Source organism: Mauremys reevesii, linkage group 2 (assembly GCF_016161935.1).
Source record: "Mauremys reevesii isolate NIE-2019 linkage group 2, ASM1616193v1, whole genome shotgun sequence".
NCBI classification, from domain to species: Eukaryota; Metazoa; Chordata; order Testudines; family Geoemydidae; genus Mauremys; species Mauremys reevesii.
Genome location: NC_052624.1, coordinates 246,116,106 through 246,135,265, shown reverse-complemented (window position 1 = coordinate 246,135,265; position 19,160 = coordinate 246,116,106). Strand labels below are relative to the sequence as shown.

General features: G+C 40.8%; 1 protein-coding gene across 2 annotated transcripts in view; it reads right to left on the bottom strand.

Annotated features, from left to right (window-relative positions):
* Positions 1-19,160, bottom strand: part of INTS8 (integrator complex subunit 8) — a 66,135-nt gene that overhangs the window by 25,753 nt on the left and 21,222 nt on the right. For both annotated transcript variants that reach the window (XM_039522100.1, XM_039522101.1), the window contains exons 9-15: positions 17,393-17,493; positions 16,545-16,686; positions 14,081-14,151; positions 9,542-9,717; positions 4,939-5,072; positions 3,691-3,801; positions 1,079-1,280 (exon numbers count right to left, since the gene is read on the bottom strand). In XM_039522100.1, the coding sequence (XP_039378034.1) occupies positions 1,079-1,280; positions 3,691-3,801; positions 4,939-5,072; positions 9,542-9,717; positions 14,081-14,151; positions 16,545-16,686; positions 17,393-17,493 (937 nt within the window). The remainder of the gene's footprint in view (positions 1-1,078; positions 1,281-3,690; positions 3,802-4,938; positions 5,073-9,541; positions 9,718-14,080; positions 14,152-16,544; positions 16,687-17,392; positions 17,494-19,160) is intronic.

Genomic DNA, 19,160 nt, shown 5'->3' with positions numbered 1-19,160 from the left:
ACAATCAAAACATTTCAGCTTCTTATATTTTATAGTAGCAAACATGGTAGATGGATACAGAGGGGGCCTAATTTTTAGAGGAGATGAGCATCAGCAGCTTCCATTAACTTATCTCATAGCTGTAGGTGTTCCATGCTTATGAAAAGCAGGACATAGCCTTTAGAAGATTGTAAACAGAAGTTGCAGTATCCAGCTTCCAAAACGGTATTTGTTAAAATACCAATGAACAATCATATATGAGAGAGAGCGAGAGAGAATGAATATGACTCTCCAGCTTGGTCATTAGGGCACTCTCTTGGAACTTGATTCTCCCTCATCCAAATCCCTGATCCAGTGTTTAATTATTTACATGAAGCAGAACATCTTCAACAGGAGGGACTAAGAGATCCCCCACAGAATCCCCCTATAGCCAGTGGTTATAGCACTCAGCTGGGAGGGGGAGACCGGGATTCAAACTCCTGCTTCAGAGTAGAGATTCAAATGTCAGATTAAAATGTCTGGAAACAAAAATTTATTCAATCCAAAACAATGTGGTTTTTTTGACTTGCCAAAAATTCCAAATGATTTCAGTGAGATAAGGTGGGTGAGGTAATATCTTTTATTGGACCAACTTCTGTTGGTGGGAGACAAGCTTTTGAGCTTACACAGGTCACCTGATAAAGAGCTGTGTAAGCTCAAAAGCTTGTCTCTCTCAACACCTATTGCCTCACTCACCTTGTGTCTCTAATATCCTGGGACCACAATGGCTACAAACACAGCATGCAAAAAAATATCAGTTTCAGTTTGGGTCAAACCAATTTTTTCCCCGAGTTGCCAGAGAACAAAAACCAGTTATTTGCCCAGCTCTATTTAAAAGAAATTGGCAAAAGTGCAGTCCATGGACAGCTTGATCACTTCAAGATGCTAAAATTTACTAAGACAACTAAAAATATATTTAATACTTTTCTACTTTTTGTTATTGGTTATAACCTAAGTACTGAAGGTCATAGAACCCTGAATTGTCTCGCTTTTGCATATCTGTTACCACCTTTGCATTTTACTGTATCTTTCCTAAGAGATCAGTCAGCTACATTCTTACCAGGTACCCTCATTTCCAAATATCCTCGGACTCTGCTGATCAAATCAGGAGGAGGACGTTCTCCAGAAACCCCTGCTCCTGCTTCGTGAGTGTAAATATCTAAGAGCAGCATCTCATTCAGCATGACCTGGCGCAGCTTTGGAGAAAACTCTGTCACAAGCTCCAGGCAAGCAGCAAAAAGCTGCTTTGCATGGACAAAATCCTGTAATTAAAGCACAGCATGTGTGAAAGTGACACCACTACTTTGGTTGAATTACAATAGTAAGAAAAGTGTTGGAATATTGTTTTAACCCATTCTGGATTACTTCAAGCCTTGGCATCTATGTAATGGGAGTTGTGGGTTCTTGCTACCTTTCAGGATCAAGCCCGAATCTTTGAATAATGTAAGTAAATTTCAGATTGAGCCAATATACCACAGTAAATGTTATCAAATCCTGAAAGATGCAGGAGTTCTAGAATCCCAAATTCTTCAAGCAAAATAAAAAGAAGAAAAACATACTATAAAAGGAAAAGTCACAAGACTCAACACACATTCTGGAGTTTTCTAGTTATAAAATGGTTATAGTTTCATCTTATGTATAGTTCATAAACCAGGAACTGTGAGGCAAAGAAACAGGGTTTCACATGCTGAATATTCAGTCAAAAAAGTGTTAGGTAGTTGCATGAAGTCTTTTCCAAATTTAGATAAGTTAGTGTATTGATCATTAATGTGTCCTAAGCAAAAACTCCACCTTAATGAATTTAGCCCTACAACACTTCAGCAAGTTCAGTATATACCCATTTTATTGATGGGGAACTAAGGCACAAAGATGTGAAGTGACAAGCACAGGCTATAGGACAGGGGTGGGCAAACTTTTTGGCTTGAGGCCACATCTGGGTATGGAAATTGCATGGCGGGCCATGAATGCTCACAAAATTAACAATTCAGAGATATTCAAATACATTTTATTAAATAAAGATAATTTTTAGTGGAAATAAACATAAAACCTTACTTACTATTATAAATATACCATCCTAACAACGTATTACGATAATTAAACCAAACTTACCCCCTTTCCATGCCCTCTTTGATTAATGTGAACAATGCAGCTGTCACTCCCTGGCCAAATACTCTTTGTTTTATCCGCAACAATGGAAAATTAACACTACTAAAACAGCAGAGTCACCTAAGCCAACAAGTAGCAGGCATGTGAGGCGCATTTGGGTTGTGCAGCCGCAGTAACATGCGTGCCCTCGTGAACACATGGGAGCACCGGGCAGGTGAAGCGGGGCAAACCGCTGACCCCACTTCCAGGGGCTGGATTAAAAGGTCTGAGGGGCCGGACTCAGCCCATGGGCTGTAGTTTGCCTACCCTGCTATAGGAAGTTTGTTTCAGAGTTGTAAATAGATTAAATGGCAAAAAAAACCCCTACCTTTATTAACACAGAATTAGGGTTGCCCAGAGATAACTACATCCTTCCAGAATACTGAATTTAGAAAAACTCAAGCTTCTGAAAACCTGGAAATATCAGATCCTGGTGTGCCTGTGTGGGCGGGGACCCCCAGATCACATGTGGGGGTAGAGAGAAGGGTCAGACCCCTGAGATAAACAATCCCCATTCCCACCTACTCTCCCACTCCGTTTGCTTCCTCCGTAGGTTTAAGAAAATAGTTTCAGCATCTTCTGAATATTCTGTTGTAGTCAGATTACATTTCCCCAAGCCCTCCCACTCCCCACTCCCTTTGACAGAGGCAGTTTGGAAAATTGTGTGCTATTTTTACTTCAAATTTCTGCCCTGGTTTGGATCTGTACTCAGAGCCTCATGTGGTGCTCAGACTTGATGACTGTAGCATACCCACGGAGCAACCCAGACACTGTGATGTATAAGCAGTTTTCTAAATAGATACTTTCTCTCTGCACACTTGCTCAATGTAATGCCTTAGGAATGTGAACTTCAGTGTGCGTTACTGGAGAAGCAAACTTTTTCAAACATTTTAATCTGATTTCCCCCAAAGAGTTGACAGGTAACATCAACTCTGTCAGGTAACCTTTGGGCATTCGATGATCTGAGTCCTGCTCTAATCTCTATCTGTGAGCATAAAACATTGCCAAGATGTGTCAACTTTAAGAAAAGCTGGTTTTTCTCTAGGGGCTGTATCTTGGGAACAAACTCGTTGGTCAAGAGGCCTCCAAATTTGGATCAGTAACAATAGCCAGTGCCCCCACGAGGCACACCACATTTTAAGGCAATATGTTTCCTCATATGGATTTTAGAGCACTTAGAACAGCCAAGTTTTAAACACAAAGCTGTTCTTAACCTTAACAGCCCTGCTATAAAACCTAGATCTCCTGACTCATGTTCTGTACTTCAAACCCTACTCTATGCTTTCACTTGTATGTTACAAAAGAATATACCTCATTTAGTTCTTATTCTTATTACAGCAAGAATACATCTGCTTTTATCAGTATGTACTAGGCTATTCCTACTGCACAGCAGTTTTTTCATAAGCAACTAAAGAATGGCAGAACATAGTCAAGTCTTATTGAAAAACAGGATATTTTTATGGGAGAATGATCTGTATTATTAAACATCAAAACCATTAACTCATTATTTATATATAGTTTGCTTACCTTAATTGCACTGCAGTGTAACCCCTTTGCCATCAGGATGTAGACCAAATCTCTAGTCAAGTTGTCTTTAATTCCGAGGATAACACTGCCATAAACATTTGGTACTTCCCACTAAGAGATAAATATATAAAATATTTGAACGGGAACAGATTTTTTGAACTGTTAAACCACTGTAAAAACATTAGTGACCAGATTTAGTGAAATACTCAAAGAAAAGAGCAGTTTCTCACATGTCGTTTCCAACTCTTCAACATATACATTTAAAATTCTTAACTGGATGTGAATACTACAGTTAAAAAACTCTTCAAAACGTAAGTTTACACAGGGTCCATATGCAAATAAAAACACTAGTTGCTCCACGTGACAAAATACATAAATCCCTCGGTATCCTATTTTGTTGATGCTTTGAATATTTAATAGTCAAAAAGAAAAAAAGTCTTTACTCAACTTAAAATGCAAGACAGCTTTTTTTGCCAATTAATAGTACATTACAGTAATTTAAGTCAAAAGAGCAGAATGGTAGCATTTTTTTAGGTATGGATTTTAAGATAAAAATAGAGACTTAAGAGAACCAGAGACACTATTATAGACAGTTAGATAGAAATTGTTTTTAAATATGTAACTCAAGGAAGCAACATTGAAAGCATACCAGAGAAAACTGTGCAATAATACTTTACACTTCTATAACTTTTAACAGAAAATATAGAATTCTTAGCTATATCATCATCATCCCCATTATACAGACAGGGAAAGAAACAGAAGTTAGCAAGTTATTTCAGGTGTCACAGAAGGTCAGAATAGAAGAAAAAAAAATTAGAATCCAGGAGTCTAAACAGTCAATCCCTTCCCCAATTACTACATCACAGTCCCACAATGGAAGTTTACTGTATGCAACTACAGTAGAACCTCAGAGTTACAACCACCTCAAGAATAGATGATGTTCGTAACTCTGAACAAAATGTAATGTTTATTCTTTCAGAAGTCTACAGCTGAATATTGACTTTATATAGCTTTGAAACTTTACTATGCAGAAGAAAAAAGCTGGGTTTTTTTTTTTTTAGTAGTTTATGTTTAACACAGTACTGTACTTGCTTTCCCCCGTCCCCATCCCCCCAATCTCTGCTGCTGCCTGATTGTGTACTTCCGGTTCCAAATGGAGATGTGTGGTTGACTGGTCAGTTCGTAACTCAGGTGTTCGTAACTTTGAGGTTCTACTGCACATACTCAGCTATACGAGAAATAATTTACCTTGCTAGAAATTGTCCAGAATTGGCGTTCTGAGGTCATGCCATGCAACTCAATTAAAATCTGGCGAATCCTCCAGGGATCCACTGATAATATAAGCTGATGTTCCAGCTGGCCAATATTAACACTTGCTGATGCTAGAACAGAAGATTGCTATGTTTGTAGAATTTTTTTTTTAAAAAATTTATAAGATATACCCATCACAGTACTTTGGTGAACAAGCAAGATTTAAAAAAAAATAATAAATTAGAAGATCACACACTTAGTTGCTTCTGTAGACCAAGTACACTGCACACACCAGGAGCTTCTTGCACTCCTCCATTCCCCCCCAACAAGCTCCCTGAATGTCAACCTTCCACCTCCCTGTATTTCTGGCATTTCCTGCAACCCAACCTACCCATGCCAGGGACTCTGTGTTCCACAGTCGCCCTTCCCTCCATAACATGGGCTGTTTGCACCTCCCAGCATATCTCCAAGCCCATTGCCCCCCACCTTCTGTCTGAGAGATAAGTCATTATGTGTGTCAGCATTTTTAAACAGTATTGGGAATATGGGTAGAGCCTAGAATGAGTATTGTCATGCTGAAAAATGTTAATGGTTGCCCTCAACTAGTCCTTGATCAACAGACAACTACAGAGGTGGCTGTAACTGCAAACCAGATGCCAGGGGCACTGTGTTCTCCCTTTTCCCGTCTCTGCTTTCTAATTTGCACACACCCCCACCTCCAAAAAATGAATAGGGTGCTGCCTAGAACATTCCCAAAAACTTGAATGCTGCATTCAATTCCAAAAAGTTATTGCGTAACTAAGAAATGCCATCAAGTTGAGTGCAAGACCTTGCTTTGCTCAGCCAAAAATCCACTTCCCAATGGCAACATAATTCACGTCTACTGAACTAACTATAAGTAAGGCTACGATTTTGTCACAGAGGTCACAGAATCCACAACTTCCAAAGACCTCAGTGACTTTAGCCCATGGCTTGGAGCTGCACAGTCTGTCCTTCACATGGGGGGGGAGGGATAGCTCAGTGGTTTGAGCACTGGCCTGCTAAACCCAGGGTTGTGAGTTCAATCCTTGAGGAGGCCACTTAGGGATCTGGGGCAAAAACTGGTCCTGCTAGTGAAGGCAGGGGGCTGGACTTGATGACCTTTTGAGGTCCCTTCCAGTTCTAGGAGATATACCAATCTCCAATTATTACCTTGCCTCCTCCCATGGGAAGCCGGGAGATGTGGGGTACCTGCAATGGTAGGACCCCCACAGCCTCCAGCCACTGCGGTTGGCAGGGGAGCTCTGAGCCGGCAGGGGGACCCCAGAGCTCCCAGCTGGCCCCATGCTGTCCAGTGGCTTCCCTTTTGTCATGGATACTTTTAGTAAAAACGTCAGGGACAGGTCACAGGTGATAAAGTGGAAGCCCGTGACCTGTCCCTGACTTTTTTACTAAAAATATCCATGAAAAAAATCTTAGCCTTAAAGCATAGCCTTTAAAAATTAACTGTGAAGAAGAGTAGGCCCTGCTGCAGAAAAAGGAACTAGTTGAGCAAGGTAAGTCAGAGTTCCATATACAGAAGTCAGATTCAGCTCAAAACAGTTTTCACAAATCTGTGGTCCTCCTGGGCTCTAAAATCTACAATTAACAATTCTAGAGCAGAATATTGGGAATTAAGAAAGGGATAGATAATAAGCCAGAAAATATATTGCCTCTATATAAATCCATCCTGGTATGCTCACATATTGAATACTGTGTGCAGATGTGGTCATTGCATCTCAAAAAAGATATACTGGAATTGGAAAGTGCAACAAAAATGATTAGGGGTATGGAACAGCTGACATATGAGGAGAGATTAATAAGACTGCGACGTTTCTACTTGGAAAAGATGACTAGGTGGGGATAATGATAGAGGTCTATAAAATCATGACCGGTGTGGAGAACGTAAATAAGGAAGTGTTATTTACTCCTTCTCATAACACAAGAACTAGGGATCACCAAATGAAATTAATAGGCAGGTTTAAAACAAGCAAAAGGAAGTATTGTTTCCATACAACACAAAGTCAAGCTATGGAACTCCTTGCCAGAGGATGTTGTGAAGGCCAAGACTATAACAGGATTCAAGAACTAGATAAGTTCATGGAGAATAGGTCCATCAATGGCTATTAGCCAAGATAGATAGTGATGGTGTCCCTAGCCTCTGTTTGCCAAAAGCTGGGAATGGGCGAGAGGGGATGGCTCACTTGATGATTACCTGTTCTGTTCATTCCCTCTGGGGCACCTGTAATTGGCCCCTGTCAGAAGACAGGATACCGGGCTAGATGGACCCTTGGTCTCCTTATGTTAGAGAAGAAATTGCCTGCGCCGTTACTATGTAGTACTTCACTGGGCACTTGGAATGTTAATTTGTTCTCAGGAGAAGAATGACTACAGCAACCTTGACTGCCATATATAAGAAAGTGACACCGAAAAGGTTAGCTTTACAGGACTGATCTGCAGTTGGAAGGGGTTGTGCTCTTTCTTGGCTTATAGCTGAGGTCAGCCAAGGAAGAACAAAGCAAGGACCAAACTAGACAATGCAGCCATCTGGAAGAAGATAACTTAACAGGCTCCAAAATAGCAAGACCAGGTAAAACAAAGTCCACCATAATGCTTCACGAGCCAGAGGAGCAAAGGGTAGGTTGGATTCCCCAGGATCACTACTGGCATTTACCACTGGTGATATTTAATGGCTGGTCAGGAAAGAAAGTGCTTGCTTTCCAACTTTCTGAACATTCCTATGTTCTTAAAGTTGCAAGGATCACGCACCTTCCCTGACCAGCCAACATGGGTGTCGATGAAGCATCCCCAGTGATCCACCAAGACTTGCATAACCACAGAAAAATAGTTCTTTCTGTTGAGGTAATCTGCTGTAAGGTGGTCTGGTGCCAAAATAGGGATATGCGTGCTGTCTATTGCTCCAGTGCAGTTTGGGAACCCTACTGCTGCAAATCCATCCACGATGCCCTTCAAGTTGCCGAGAGTCACAGTTCTGCATAGCAGGAGACGATTAAAGGGCCCTCCACCCTTGCATGACAACAGCCCCTGCAGAGGATTTTCCAGCTCCCATATGATTTCCCACTGACCAGTAGCAATCCAGCAATGGAAGTTTCCACAGTGCAATTGCCACTCACTTCTCCACTGTCACTGCAGCTCTCATTTTAGTGGCCCTGCATTGGAGGGCTGGGGCAAGCTCAGCACACAGATACAGAAATGTGGCCTTGCAAACCCAAAAGTTCTGCAGCCACTGCTTGTCATCCCAAATCTGCATTACGATGAAATCCAACCAGTCGTGCTCATTTCTCAAGCCCAGAAGTAGCGCTCACCATCTAGAGCTGCTCTATAAACTTCACCAATAACCTTACATTGGTTCTCATTATGTTCCACAGCAGTCTGTCCTTCAGACACATCATCATCTTGTTGCCCGTTGATTTGGTTCTTCTTATAGCTCTGCCAGTACAGAGGATTGTACATCCTGTGCTTGCAACACTTAGTATAATAGAGCAGAGTTGTGCAGGCTCCATGCTTCTACCAGAGATGGCACACAGTGAGAATGCATGTAAGGATTTGTGAAAGGTATGGGATACAGATGACATTATGGGATGGAAACAGTTGCATGCTGGGAATTTGATCCCTTGCTCACAGTTACCCCTGTGCGACTCATTTCTGCCCTAATAAGCACTGCCAAAACTTTCCCAAAAACAGCGCATTGGATGATGGTGGGTTTCTCACTAGGACACTTATCCATAGTGTACTGCACTGTGCATCAACACAAGCACTGTTGGTAAGTGCAGCAGCACTTATGCAAAAAGCCAAGTATGAACATGCACAAAATGATATACTAACTGTGGCAGCTTTATGCTGACATAACTTGCATTGACCAAAGTTTGTAGCATAGACATGAACTAAGACTTATCTTCCCTTGGTAGTTAAGAAGGGACAAACCCGATAACTAAATATAGAACAGAATGCTGCAAGAGCTGAAATAATCTTGCATTTGAATCTGAGACTTAATTAGGCAAAAATGAGATTAAACCGATATATTAAGAGAAAGCTCTCCAACTATCCACTCATCTTTAAAGTTACTTAAATATAATGTAAAAATAGAGCACTAATTTAAAATTTACCTTAGTTTTTCACTCAAGGCTGGTGAGAAGGTTTAAAAATAAAATCTAAAAGAGTTTGAATTACATAGGCTTTGTCTGCACCAGAACGAGTTTGCTGGTATAGCTATACCAGTAAACCCTCCTAACCCAGATGTAGTACATATTGGCAAAAGAGTGCTTTTGCCGGTATAGCTTATGCCAATTCCCCAAATGAAATAAGCTATACCAGCAAAAGGACTTCTTTGCTGGTGTAACTGTATCTACAGTAGGGCTTTTGCAGGCATAGGGTGTGAAAAACAAACATACCCTAAACTAATAGTGATCCCAGTAAAAGTGTAGACTCAGAGTCATTGACTAAAGACAGGAATAATAGTGTCTGAAGATTTTCTTTTTAAACATACATCAGAATATTACTGTCACTTTGGCCATGAAAAGAAATAATTTAAAACATTTAGGAAACTTGCTGGGAAACAGACCTGGAATATCATAAAACGAAGTCACAGGTTTAGTGCACAGATTGATTCGAGGTGATCTTTTCCTCATTTGATCAATGAGCAGCTTCCGTTCATCATCTTTCAGTAAGGTTATGAACAGCTCATGAGAGGAAATCATGAAGACAAGCTGAAGATCTTCCAAACTCAAACACATATTCCTGCGTAAGTTAAAAGTTATTCATTAGCAGGAAAGTTACTTGGAAGTAAAATAAATTTTTTGACTACTTACATATGACATTTCAAACAACTTTCTGTGATTATTAATAATGGTATAATTTCCATCTGCAGATAAAAGATTTCAGTCATTCCCTTTTGTGGAAAGCATACTGATTTGATTATTTAAAGGCTTTTTTTTTTTGTCAGAGCAATATCCAGCTACAGCACAAATGTTAATAAATCTATCTCCACAAACCTCCTGTAAGGAAGGTATTTTACTGATGGGGGAACTGAGACACAAAGTAACAGATTTGTCCAAGGTCACAAAGCTTGTGGCCATGGTGAATTACAAGAAAAATAACTGGATTTTTTCCCACTGTTATTTAAATAACAAGTTTTTCTTTTTTAAAAATAAGCATGTTTAAAATGAAATCTGAATTTAATACAAAATATCTTAATGCCTAAACTTATTGATCTCTCAAAACATCTACATAAAAATAACTATGCTTTTGGTGGAATGTTGATAATCAATGGGTCATGGTAATAGCAAGGTACAAAATATATAAGAATGACAGTAGGTTGTGCTGGTGAGCGAGTGGAACTATATGTGAAAGAAAACAGTCAAATATAGTAAAAATCTTGAATGACAAACAGTAACAGATCTCTGGATAGAAATTCCATGCTTGAATAATAAGAGTACAGCAGTAGGAATATATTACCGGCCTCCTGACCAGAATGATGGCGAGGATTATGAAATCTCAGGGAGATCAGGAGCTATGTAAATAGAAAATAAAATAATGGGGCATTTCAACTATCCCCATATGGACTGGGTACATGCCACTTCAGGATGGGATGCAGAGATAATTTCGAGACACCATTAATTACTACTTCTTGGAGAAGCAAGTCCTAGAACCCACAAGGGGAAAGGTAATTCTTGATTTAGTCTTAAGTGGCATATAGGATGTGGTCCAAGAGGTGACTATAGCTAAAACTTCTCACTAACAGCAACCATAATGTAATTAAATTTAACATCCTTGTGGGGGCGCCAGGAGGGGGGATACCAAATAAGCCCACCACAATAGCATTTAACTTCAAAAACGGGAACACTACAAAAATGAGGAAGCTAGTTAAAAAAGAAGTTAAAACGAACAGTCACAAGAGCGAAATACCTGCAAGTGGCATAGAAGCTTTTTAAAGACACCGTAACAGAGGCTCAAGTTAAATGTACACACTACACAAAAACAACCCTCTCCCCCGAAAAAAAAAAACAGTAAGAGAAAACAAAGAAGTGCCACCATGGCTGAACACCACAGCAAAACAATAAATGAGGAAGTTAGAGGCAAAAAGGCACCTTTTAAAAACTGAAAATCAAATCCTGTATTTCAAATGTTTGCTCCTGTGGTAACACCCACAAGGTATTTAGCCTGCACATCTTAACGGAACTATTCAAGTTAAATGGCTCATCAAGGACACAACTCACAATGGACCACGGGAGACGCTTATCTACACTTAATGGACTTTCATGTGATGGCCTCTGCTATGACTAAGCAAAATCATGCATGGACATGTGACTTACCCATGGAACTCCAATCATCTTGTTACCTGTAATTTTCCACAGTGAGAACAACGGGCTTCCCTTCACTTAGCAGAGGCTATAAAAAGCCCTGGAAACATCTCCATTTTGCCTCTTTCCTGCTCAAACCTCTGGACTATGAACTTACACTAAATGGGAGCATTCTAACCAAGGGACTGAGGACCTTCCAATGATTTGGAAGCAACCAGAGACTTGACTTAAGCCAGCAGTTTATTCCATCACTGCTACAAGCCTGATCCAAGAACTTTGCAATTACTGTATGTATTTGATTCTTAACCAATTTTAACTCTCATCTTTCTTTCTTTTTATAAATAAACATTTAGATATTAGATACTAAAGGATTGGCACATCTCATGGAAGAATAACCACCAGTTTTGGGATGTGTCTGCCCTCTTTCCCCAGCAGCTTGTTCTGAATTTGGTATCCTCAGTTGGGAGGCAAAGTGAAACAGGGGTCAACCAGTGAACTTAATAGGCTGCAGGTTTAAAACAAACAAAAGGAAGTACTACTTCATACAACACAGGCAACCTGTGGAACTCATTGCCAGAGAATGCGGTGGAGGCCAAAATGATAACTGGGTTCAAAAAAGAATTAGAGGACGTCATGGAGAATAGGTCCATCAATGGCTATTAGCCAAGATGGTCAGGGATACAACCCCATTTTCTGTGTGTCTTTAAGCCTCTGACTGCAAGATGATGGGACTGGATGGCAGGCTATGGATTACTTGAAAATTGCCCTGTTCTGTCCATTGCCTCTGAAGCATCTGGCATTGGCCACTGTCAGAAGACAGGATGCTGGGCTAGATGGACCATTGGTTTGAACCAGTATGGTCATTCTTTTGTTCTCATTAAAGAGCCTTTATCAAAAACTTTGAGCTAAAGGCTGCTTTTTATAAAAAAGAAAAACTGAACACCTAACTTCGGACGTCGAGCTTTATAAATATGGCACAGCAGGTCATATACTCTATTAAGGGATTGTTTTGTTTAATAAAAATAAATTTTATATGTTGTTTAATTAAATTCCAGTTACCATCCTAATGTGGCTTAAAACAAATCATGAGCAAAAAATTAATTAGTAAATAAGTAATACATTATTCACCACTTTCTAAACACAGTAAACATGCATAATTCATTATTAATCTGAAAATATTAAGCTACATATTTGCTTCAATAAATGTACAGTTATAGTGTATGCTCCTAGGTAGCAAACCAAATCCAGTGTAAAGGCTGTTTAGTTTTAAATCAACGTTTTAATGGTTGTATCAACCAATGAGAATGCAGCTTTTCCTAGAAGATTACTGCAGTACTAATGGAAAAGTTAATTAAAATCAGTTATTTAAATTGAGGCTTTCTACTTGGTGATTCAAGTCATGATTTCAATTGCTGATTTAAATTGCTTTCGTTTAAATCAATCCACCCTTCTTGTGGCAGAACCAGGAATGGAATCCAGTAATTCCTAATCAGGTGCATTTTTTGTAAGGCCTTGTCTATATTACAAATGTTTTGCCAGTAGAACTATTCTGGTAGAGCCCCCAAGGAATGTCTACACAGGGATAAAAAAAAAAAAAAAAAAAAAAACACACACACAAACACTGCGGCCAACTCGGGCTCAAGGGGCTCAGGCTCCAGAGTTGAAAAACTGCTGCGTAGATTTTGGGCTTGGGCTGGAGCCTGAATGTCTACACAGCAATTTTTAGCTCCGCAGCCCAAGTCCTGTGAGTCTGAGTCAACTGAACCTGGGCCAGCTGTGGTCATGCCACAGGTCTTTTATCTCCGTGTAGACATACCCTTAATGTAGATTCAGCTTATGTGACAAAAGGAGTTTTTCCAGTTGGGTTAGTAATGCCACTAATGTTGACAGAAGCACTCTTATATCAGCATAGCTGCATCTACAATGTTTTTTTTTTTTGCCAGCATAGCTATGTTGGCTAGGGGCTTATTTTGTCCATCAAAATTAAATGCAACACATGTGTGTGCAAGGAGTTCAATCTCCTTTCTGAGCTAAGTGAAGGCCAAGATTATAACAGGATTCAAAGAAGAACTAGATAGGTAAGTTCATGGAGGGTAGGTCCATCAATGGCTATTGGCCAGGGATTATGTCCCTAGCCTCTGTTTGCCAGAAGCTGGGAATGGGTGACAGGATGGATCACTTGATGATTACCTGTTGTGTTCATTCCCTCTGAAGCACTTGGCATTGACCACTATTGGAAAACAGGACACTGGGCTAGATGGACCTTTGGTCTGACCCAATATGGCTGTTCCTATGTTAGAATTGATTGTGATGTATGGAGTGCTGCATGACTATTTCTGATTAATTATAAACAGGATTTTGAAAATGTAACCCATGGGGTGAGCCAGTAGTTGAGCACTTTCACAATGATCCAAGAGATAGTTCCTACTGTAGCAACGGAACAAGGGTGTGCTGTGGATGGGAATCATGCTCAGGCCCGGGGGAGGAAGCATCATGCATTTCCCTGAAGTGACCAACCCCTATTCATTATTCAGAAACATTCATCCATGGGTTCTAGATGAACCCACATCCAAGTATCCTTTGCCAAAAAGCATGGGACACAGGGTCTTGAGAGCAGAAGTGGGAAAACAGTGATGGGTGGATAAGACAACTTTGAGAGGTTTATACGGAATCCGTGGGTTTAAAAAAAAAAAAGTTGCCCTTTTTGTCTAATTTTTTACCTGCAAGTTCATGAAACATTAACATACCAAGGTAATATCTCTACATTGCACAGTGAAAGTAGTCTAATGTCAGGTACTTACTTGAGAAAAGCTGCCATTTTTCTTTTCAAAGATTCTGAAGCATGTTCTAAGTTTATTGACCTTGAACAAACCTAGAAAATTTAAGAGTTAAATCATTAAGCATCACTAGGAATTCTGAATTTTCATTTGGTTATATAGAGTGTTAAGAGTTATTTCCACAATTTTCTGTTCATGCTCTATTAGCAATCAACGTCACATAAAATTCTCTCTCCCTATGGAGGGAGGCAAGCCATCTAATTTAGCCATCCTCCAAATATTGTTGATGTTACAGTGGGATCAGAAAGCCAATCATTAACCCTGTATACAAAAGGGGTTATTTTGATCGCCATGTGATTCATTACATGCGCCCTCTAATACCCAATTCCCTTCCTGAGTCTAAAGCTTGTGTCTGTAAGAGCCAAATGTGAAGATTACATCATCTATGCTGCTAACATCACCGCAAAAGCAACAATCTAGCAAACTACAAAAGCAACTGCTATGTAACAATCAAGTCCACTTAACTGAGTTAATGATAAATGTGAAATATTTAGGTTAGCCAGTTCTCTACGTACAAAACCGCTGTGTATTCCATGTTAACAGAAACTTAAGTTACTCATGGGGGAGGGGGATGGTGGTTTAAAGTAACTTTTCATGCTTAAAATTTAATAATCAGCAATGTAATCATTTTATTACATCAGTTTGAAAAAGATAAAGTTGTCTGTCAAAAACACATTAATTAATTTCCGTTGTCAACTGGGCATAGAGACTGCTGCTGGATCAGTGGGGGCTGGTGCACAGTGCACTTTTATCTGGTTTTTGCTATAGGTGTCAGGTAAGAAGTTACTACTCATGGCACAGGAAGTGGCTTATGTTAGCAGACAAATAGAGACCTGAAAATCAGCAGCAGAGTGATAAAGAGAAATGAAAGAGCATGAATTCAACTCAGGCACAGCTCACTACCTTCCAAGGCCTGCAATAGGTGCCACCCACAATTAAAGCCCACATGTGCAATAGCTCAGGGAAGCTTCATTGGAAAAGTTGACTAGTCTCTGTGAGGAACTCTGAGAGGAGAGAGATTTTAAATGCTTTTGTTCAGCAGATCTGTTTTTCTAAACTTTATGCTGCTCTTACACAGACCAGAATTTTTAAAGAAAATGATTAGAGCAACTCAATTGAGTGGCTATCAGATTTTTCCCCATGTGTTTTCAAATGTGAGTGCTCCTTATAGGACTATCAAATTAAAGGAAGCTGGAAATACCATAAATCTTGGATTTCATCATCATTTACACAGTATTGTTTTAAACAGCACTTTTATTTTATGTTCTTGCATCTTATTACACTGCCAGTATTGCTTATGATGTTATTGACTGTTGCCCAGGAAACCTAGAACCACCTCAAAAAGCAGTTTTGCCAGGTGACTTTCATAGGTTTTATTTGTAAAACTATAAGCTATTACTGATTTGGGAGCATGAGCAGTTTTAATTTTAGCTTAACCCAAAATATAATCTTAAAAAAAGTTGAACTGTAAAGTTTTAACTGTAAAAATACAGGGTTATACGCTGAATATAACGAAGTGTAAAGGTAAGAGGGGCATTTAATGTACGTGATTAAAACAAAACCCTTCCGAGCTGCCCTGTCCACAGGCGCCGCCCCTGCAGCTCCCATTGGCCGCAGTTTCTGGCCAATGGGAGCTGCAGGGGAAGAGTGCAGAGCCCCTAGGCTGCCCCTACATGTGGGAGCCGGAGCGGGGACATGCTGCCGCTTCCAGGAGCCACAGAATGGAGCAAGCCCCTGACCCCACTCCCCAGCAGGAGTTCGAGGGCCTGATTAAAACATCTGGAGGGCCAGCTGCGGCCCCCAGTTTGGCCACCCCTGTCCTAGATGCTCCCCTCTCTGGCTCCTGCAGGGGCACTGGGGGATGGGAAAGAAACTTTTTAAAACCTTCTTGGCCACTTCTCTGCTTCCCACTTTAGCTCCACTGAAGGATGGTGAGGAGAAAAAAAAAAACAAAAACATTTCCCTGTCTGCTCCTTCCCTCCCCAGCTCAGTGAATGGGTCTTGGAGGACCATCAACTTCCTTCCCCTGAATGCTCTTCTACTCCCCTCTCTGGGATCTATACATTTTCCAGGACAATTCTTCATAACTTAGAAATTATGATAAATATTTTTACTAAAGGAAAAACAGGGGAACATCTAATTAAACTTGGAAACTTTGGCAGCTTCTATGCCACAGTATTTGGAGAAATGGGTACCTCTGTTCCCGAGTCAAAGAAGTGAGTCAACTATCAACACAGAAATGGGACTGACTATATACTAAACCATCTGAAATGTACAAAGTAAGCTCAAAATTAGAGAAAAACATTTTCACCTCTAATCATTCAGTTTGACAAATTTTAGGGTGTTACAAATAACAGTAGTAACACACAGACAGAAATTAGATTTTTCAGTTAACAGTGTCCTTTCAGTCTCAAGAATCACATCTTACCTCAAGGAGAAAGTCTATTTTCTCTTTGTTCGGTTTAAGAAATAGCTGGTTAAACTGAATACCAATTGCTCGACCCTGCATTACATCACAAACAGTGTTGCATGTACAGATTCTGAAACAGATTTCATCTAGAGCATCATTCCTGCATGAATACAAAAAATGCAGTAAGATTACAGACCTTGACAACAGCCATACAGAGGGTGTCTAGACAGGATAACAGATACCCACCAGCATTTTAAGCACCGTGTTGTCTAACATTGCTTGGAGCATGTCTACATGATAAGTGTTTAAAAATGATTATTTGTATTACAGCAGTGCCTCGGGGTCTCAGTCCTGGATCAGGGCCTCTCCCAGCATTCTTAAGAATGCTCACGTCTGCTCCATTGCCATGGGCTTCAAATGGTTTGCAAGAACAGCTATGACTAGAGCAGCAGGTTTTGGGAAAACTCTTAAAGGGCATTAAAAGCTTAGAGTTAAGTGAAACTCGTTTTCGTGTCCATGGTACCCTTCTTTATAAGAAGTTCTGTCATTGTGTGACTGTAGTGAAATACATGCCTAGGGAATCATATCTATGCAGAATGTTCAGTTTCTCTCATCACAAGACTGACCTTCCTCCAATTAATTACTTGTGTCTGAATTCTTCAGACAGTTTCTGTGGAAAGCATTAACAATATAAAATTGTTTTTTTATTTTCAAAGTAATAACATCAGTCAAGTTGACAGCAAGAGCTCTGTGGGGAGGGAGTGACTTTTTGTTCTGTGTTTGTACATCTGACACAGTGGGGCTCTGGTCCATGACTGATGCTCCTAGGCATTACTGTTATGCTGCTGCTAATGCTAACTACTCACCCCTGCTGCGCTTTCTGGAAGAGTTCTCTCAGCACAGACTGTCTGAACTGAACAGGTAAACTGAGAGTTATATTATCTTCAAGGAAAATCTTCACTAACTCCTAGAACACAAACAGATAAATACTGTATCAATTTCAAAAGGCATTTCTCTAATTAAACATTAATAGATGAGGCTATCGAATGTAACAGATCAAACTAAGTTGTTCCCACCACCCAACCTGCACCTAAATGAGAACTTGAAAAGCCTTTACGAACTGTTCATTAAACCTCACACCTTCTTTATGAAGTAGGTTTTATATCCCATTTACAGATCAGGAAACCAAAACAGCAATTAAATTACTTCCCTAAAGTCACACAGTGTGTCACTAGAAAAGTTGGAAAGAGAAACAAGTTTTGACTGCAACATCCCTCTAATTCAGTGGTAGGCAACCTGCAGCCCGTCAGGGCAAGCCACTGGCAGGCTACCAGACCATTTGTTTACATTTGCATGGCTGCCCGCAGCTCCCAGGGGCTGGGAACAGTGAATTTCAGCCACTGGGAGCTGCGGGTAGCTGTGCAAATGTAAACAAACGGTTTGGTGACCATGCCCTGAAGGGCCGCTTGCAGCCCATGAGCCGCAGGTTGCCCACCACTGTTCTAATTCCTAGGTAACAATGCCTCCATGGCATACTACAGTTACCCCGTGAAGTGGAAGTTACTCATCTTGTGCAATAACAACGGTTCTTCAAGATATCTCCCCCTGCAGGTGGCTCCACGGTAGGTGTGCTTGCGTCCCTGAGCTGCTGATCCGAGAACTTTGGAGTAGTGTCTGTTAAGTCTGCACATATGCTCTCTCCCCTCAGGCCCCGCCATGAGGCTCATCAGCGCACAGTAACCCCCCACCCCCAGTTCCTTCTCTACTGCAAAGAAATGGACAAGAACTCTGAAATAGAGGGGAGGAGGGTTGTCTTTGCTACTAACTAGCCCTCCTGAATAGTGGCCTTTAATTGGTCATGATGCGACACTGGCAGCTGTTCAATAAAATCATTCAGTTTTCAATAATTTATATAATCATATTTCACCGTGAGGGCTTGGCAGTTGGCAATACAGAATTGAAGCATGGTTGAGGAGTACGCCTTTCTTTTGAAAAGGTCTGGACATGTGCAATCCCTATCACAGGGAGCGGACCCCATCTGGTGTTGATGGCCATGGGATGTGACGGTACCCTCTATGATAGAGTTGAGTGGAGGGCGGCAGAAGAGGAATTCAGATTCCTTAGCTGGGACATATTTTTGTCCTCCCACTTGCAGGCAGGTGCTACTGATACTGGAGTTTGCCAGATGGTTCTTGCCAGGTACAAGATGGCCTCATTAATAGGAAGGGCTGTATTTGAGGAAGAGGATGAATGGAGAATGTCAAGGAGACGATGGTGAGTGTCTTTGACTTCCTCCAGAGTATTTGGAGAGTGTCTGCAACTCTCTTTGCCCAATCCTGGAAGAGATGAAAGCCGTCAGCCAAAGATGGTGGGGAAGGCATGACAGCTTCATCCAGGGAGGAGGATATGGTCCTCGAGGTTCCTCCATGTCTTCTGGAGGTGCTGAAGCTCTGGATGCTGAGGCCAAGGGGGTGTGCCTCAAGGGTTCACAGGTGAGGCTCAAAGTTCAAGAGACATGCTGACAATATGGCACCCATGGATCCCAATATGGCCACTGGGGTGGCGGTAACAGAGCCCAGCAGTGGTGCCCATTGGCGGCTGTACCAGGATGATGATGGTGGGGCGATCTAAGGG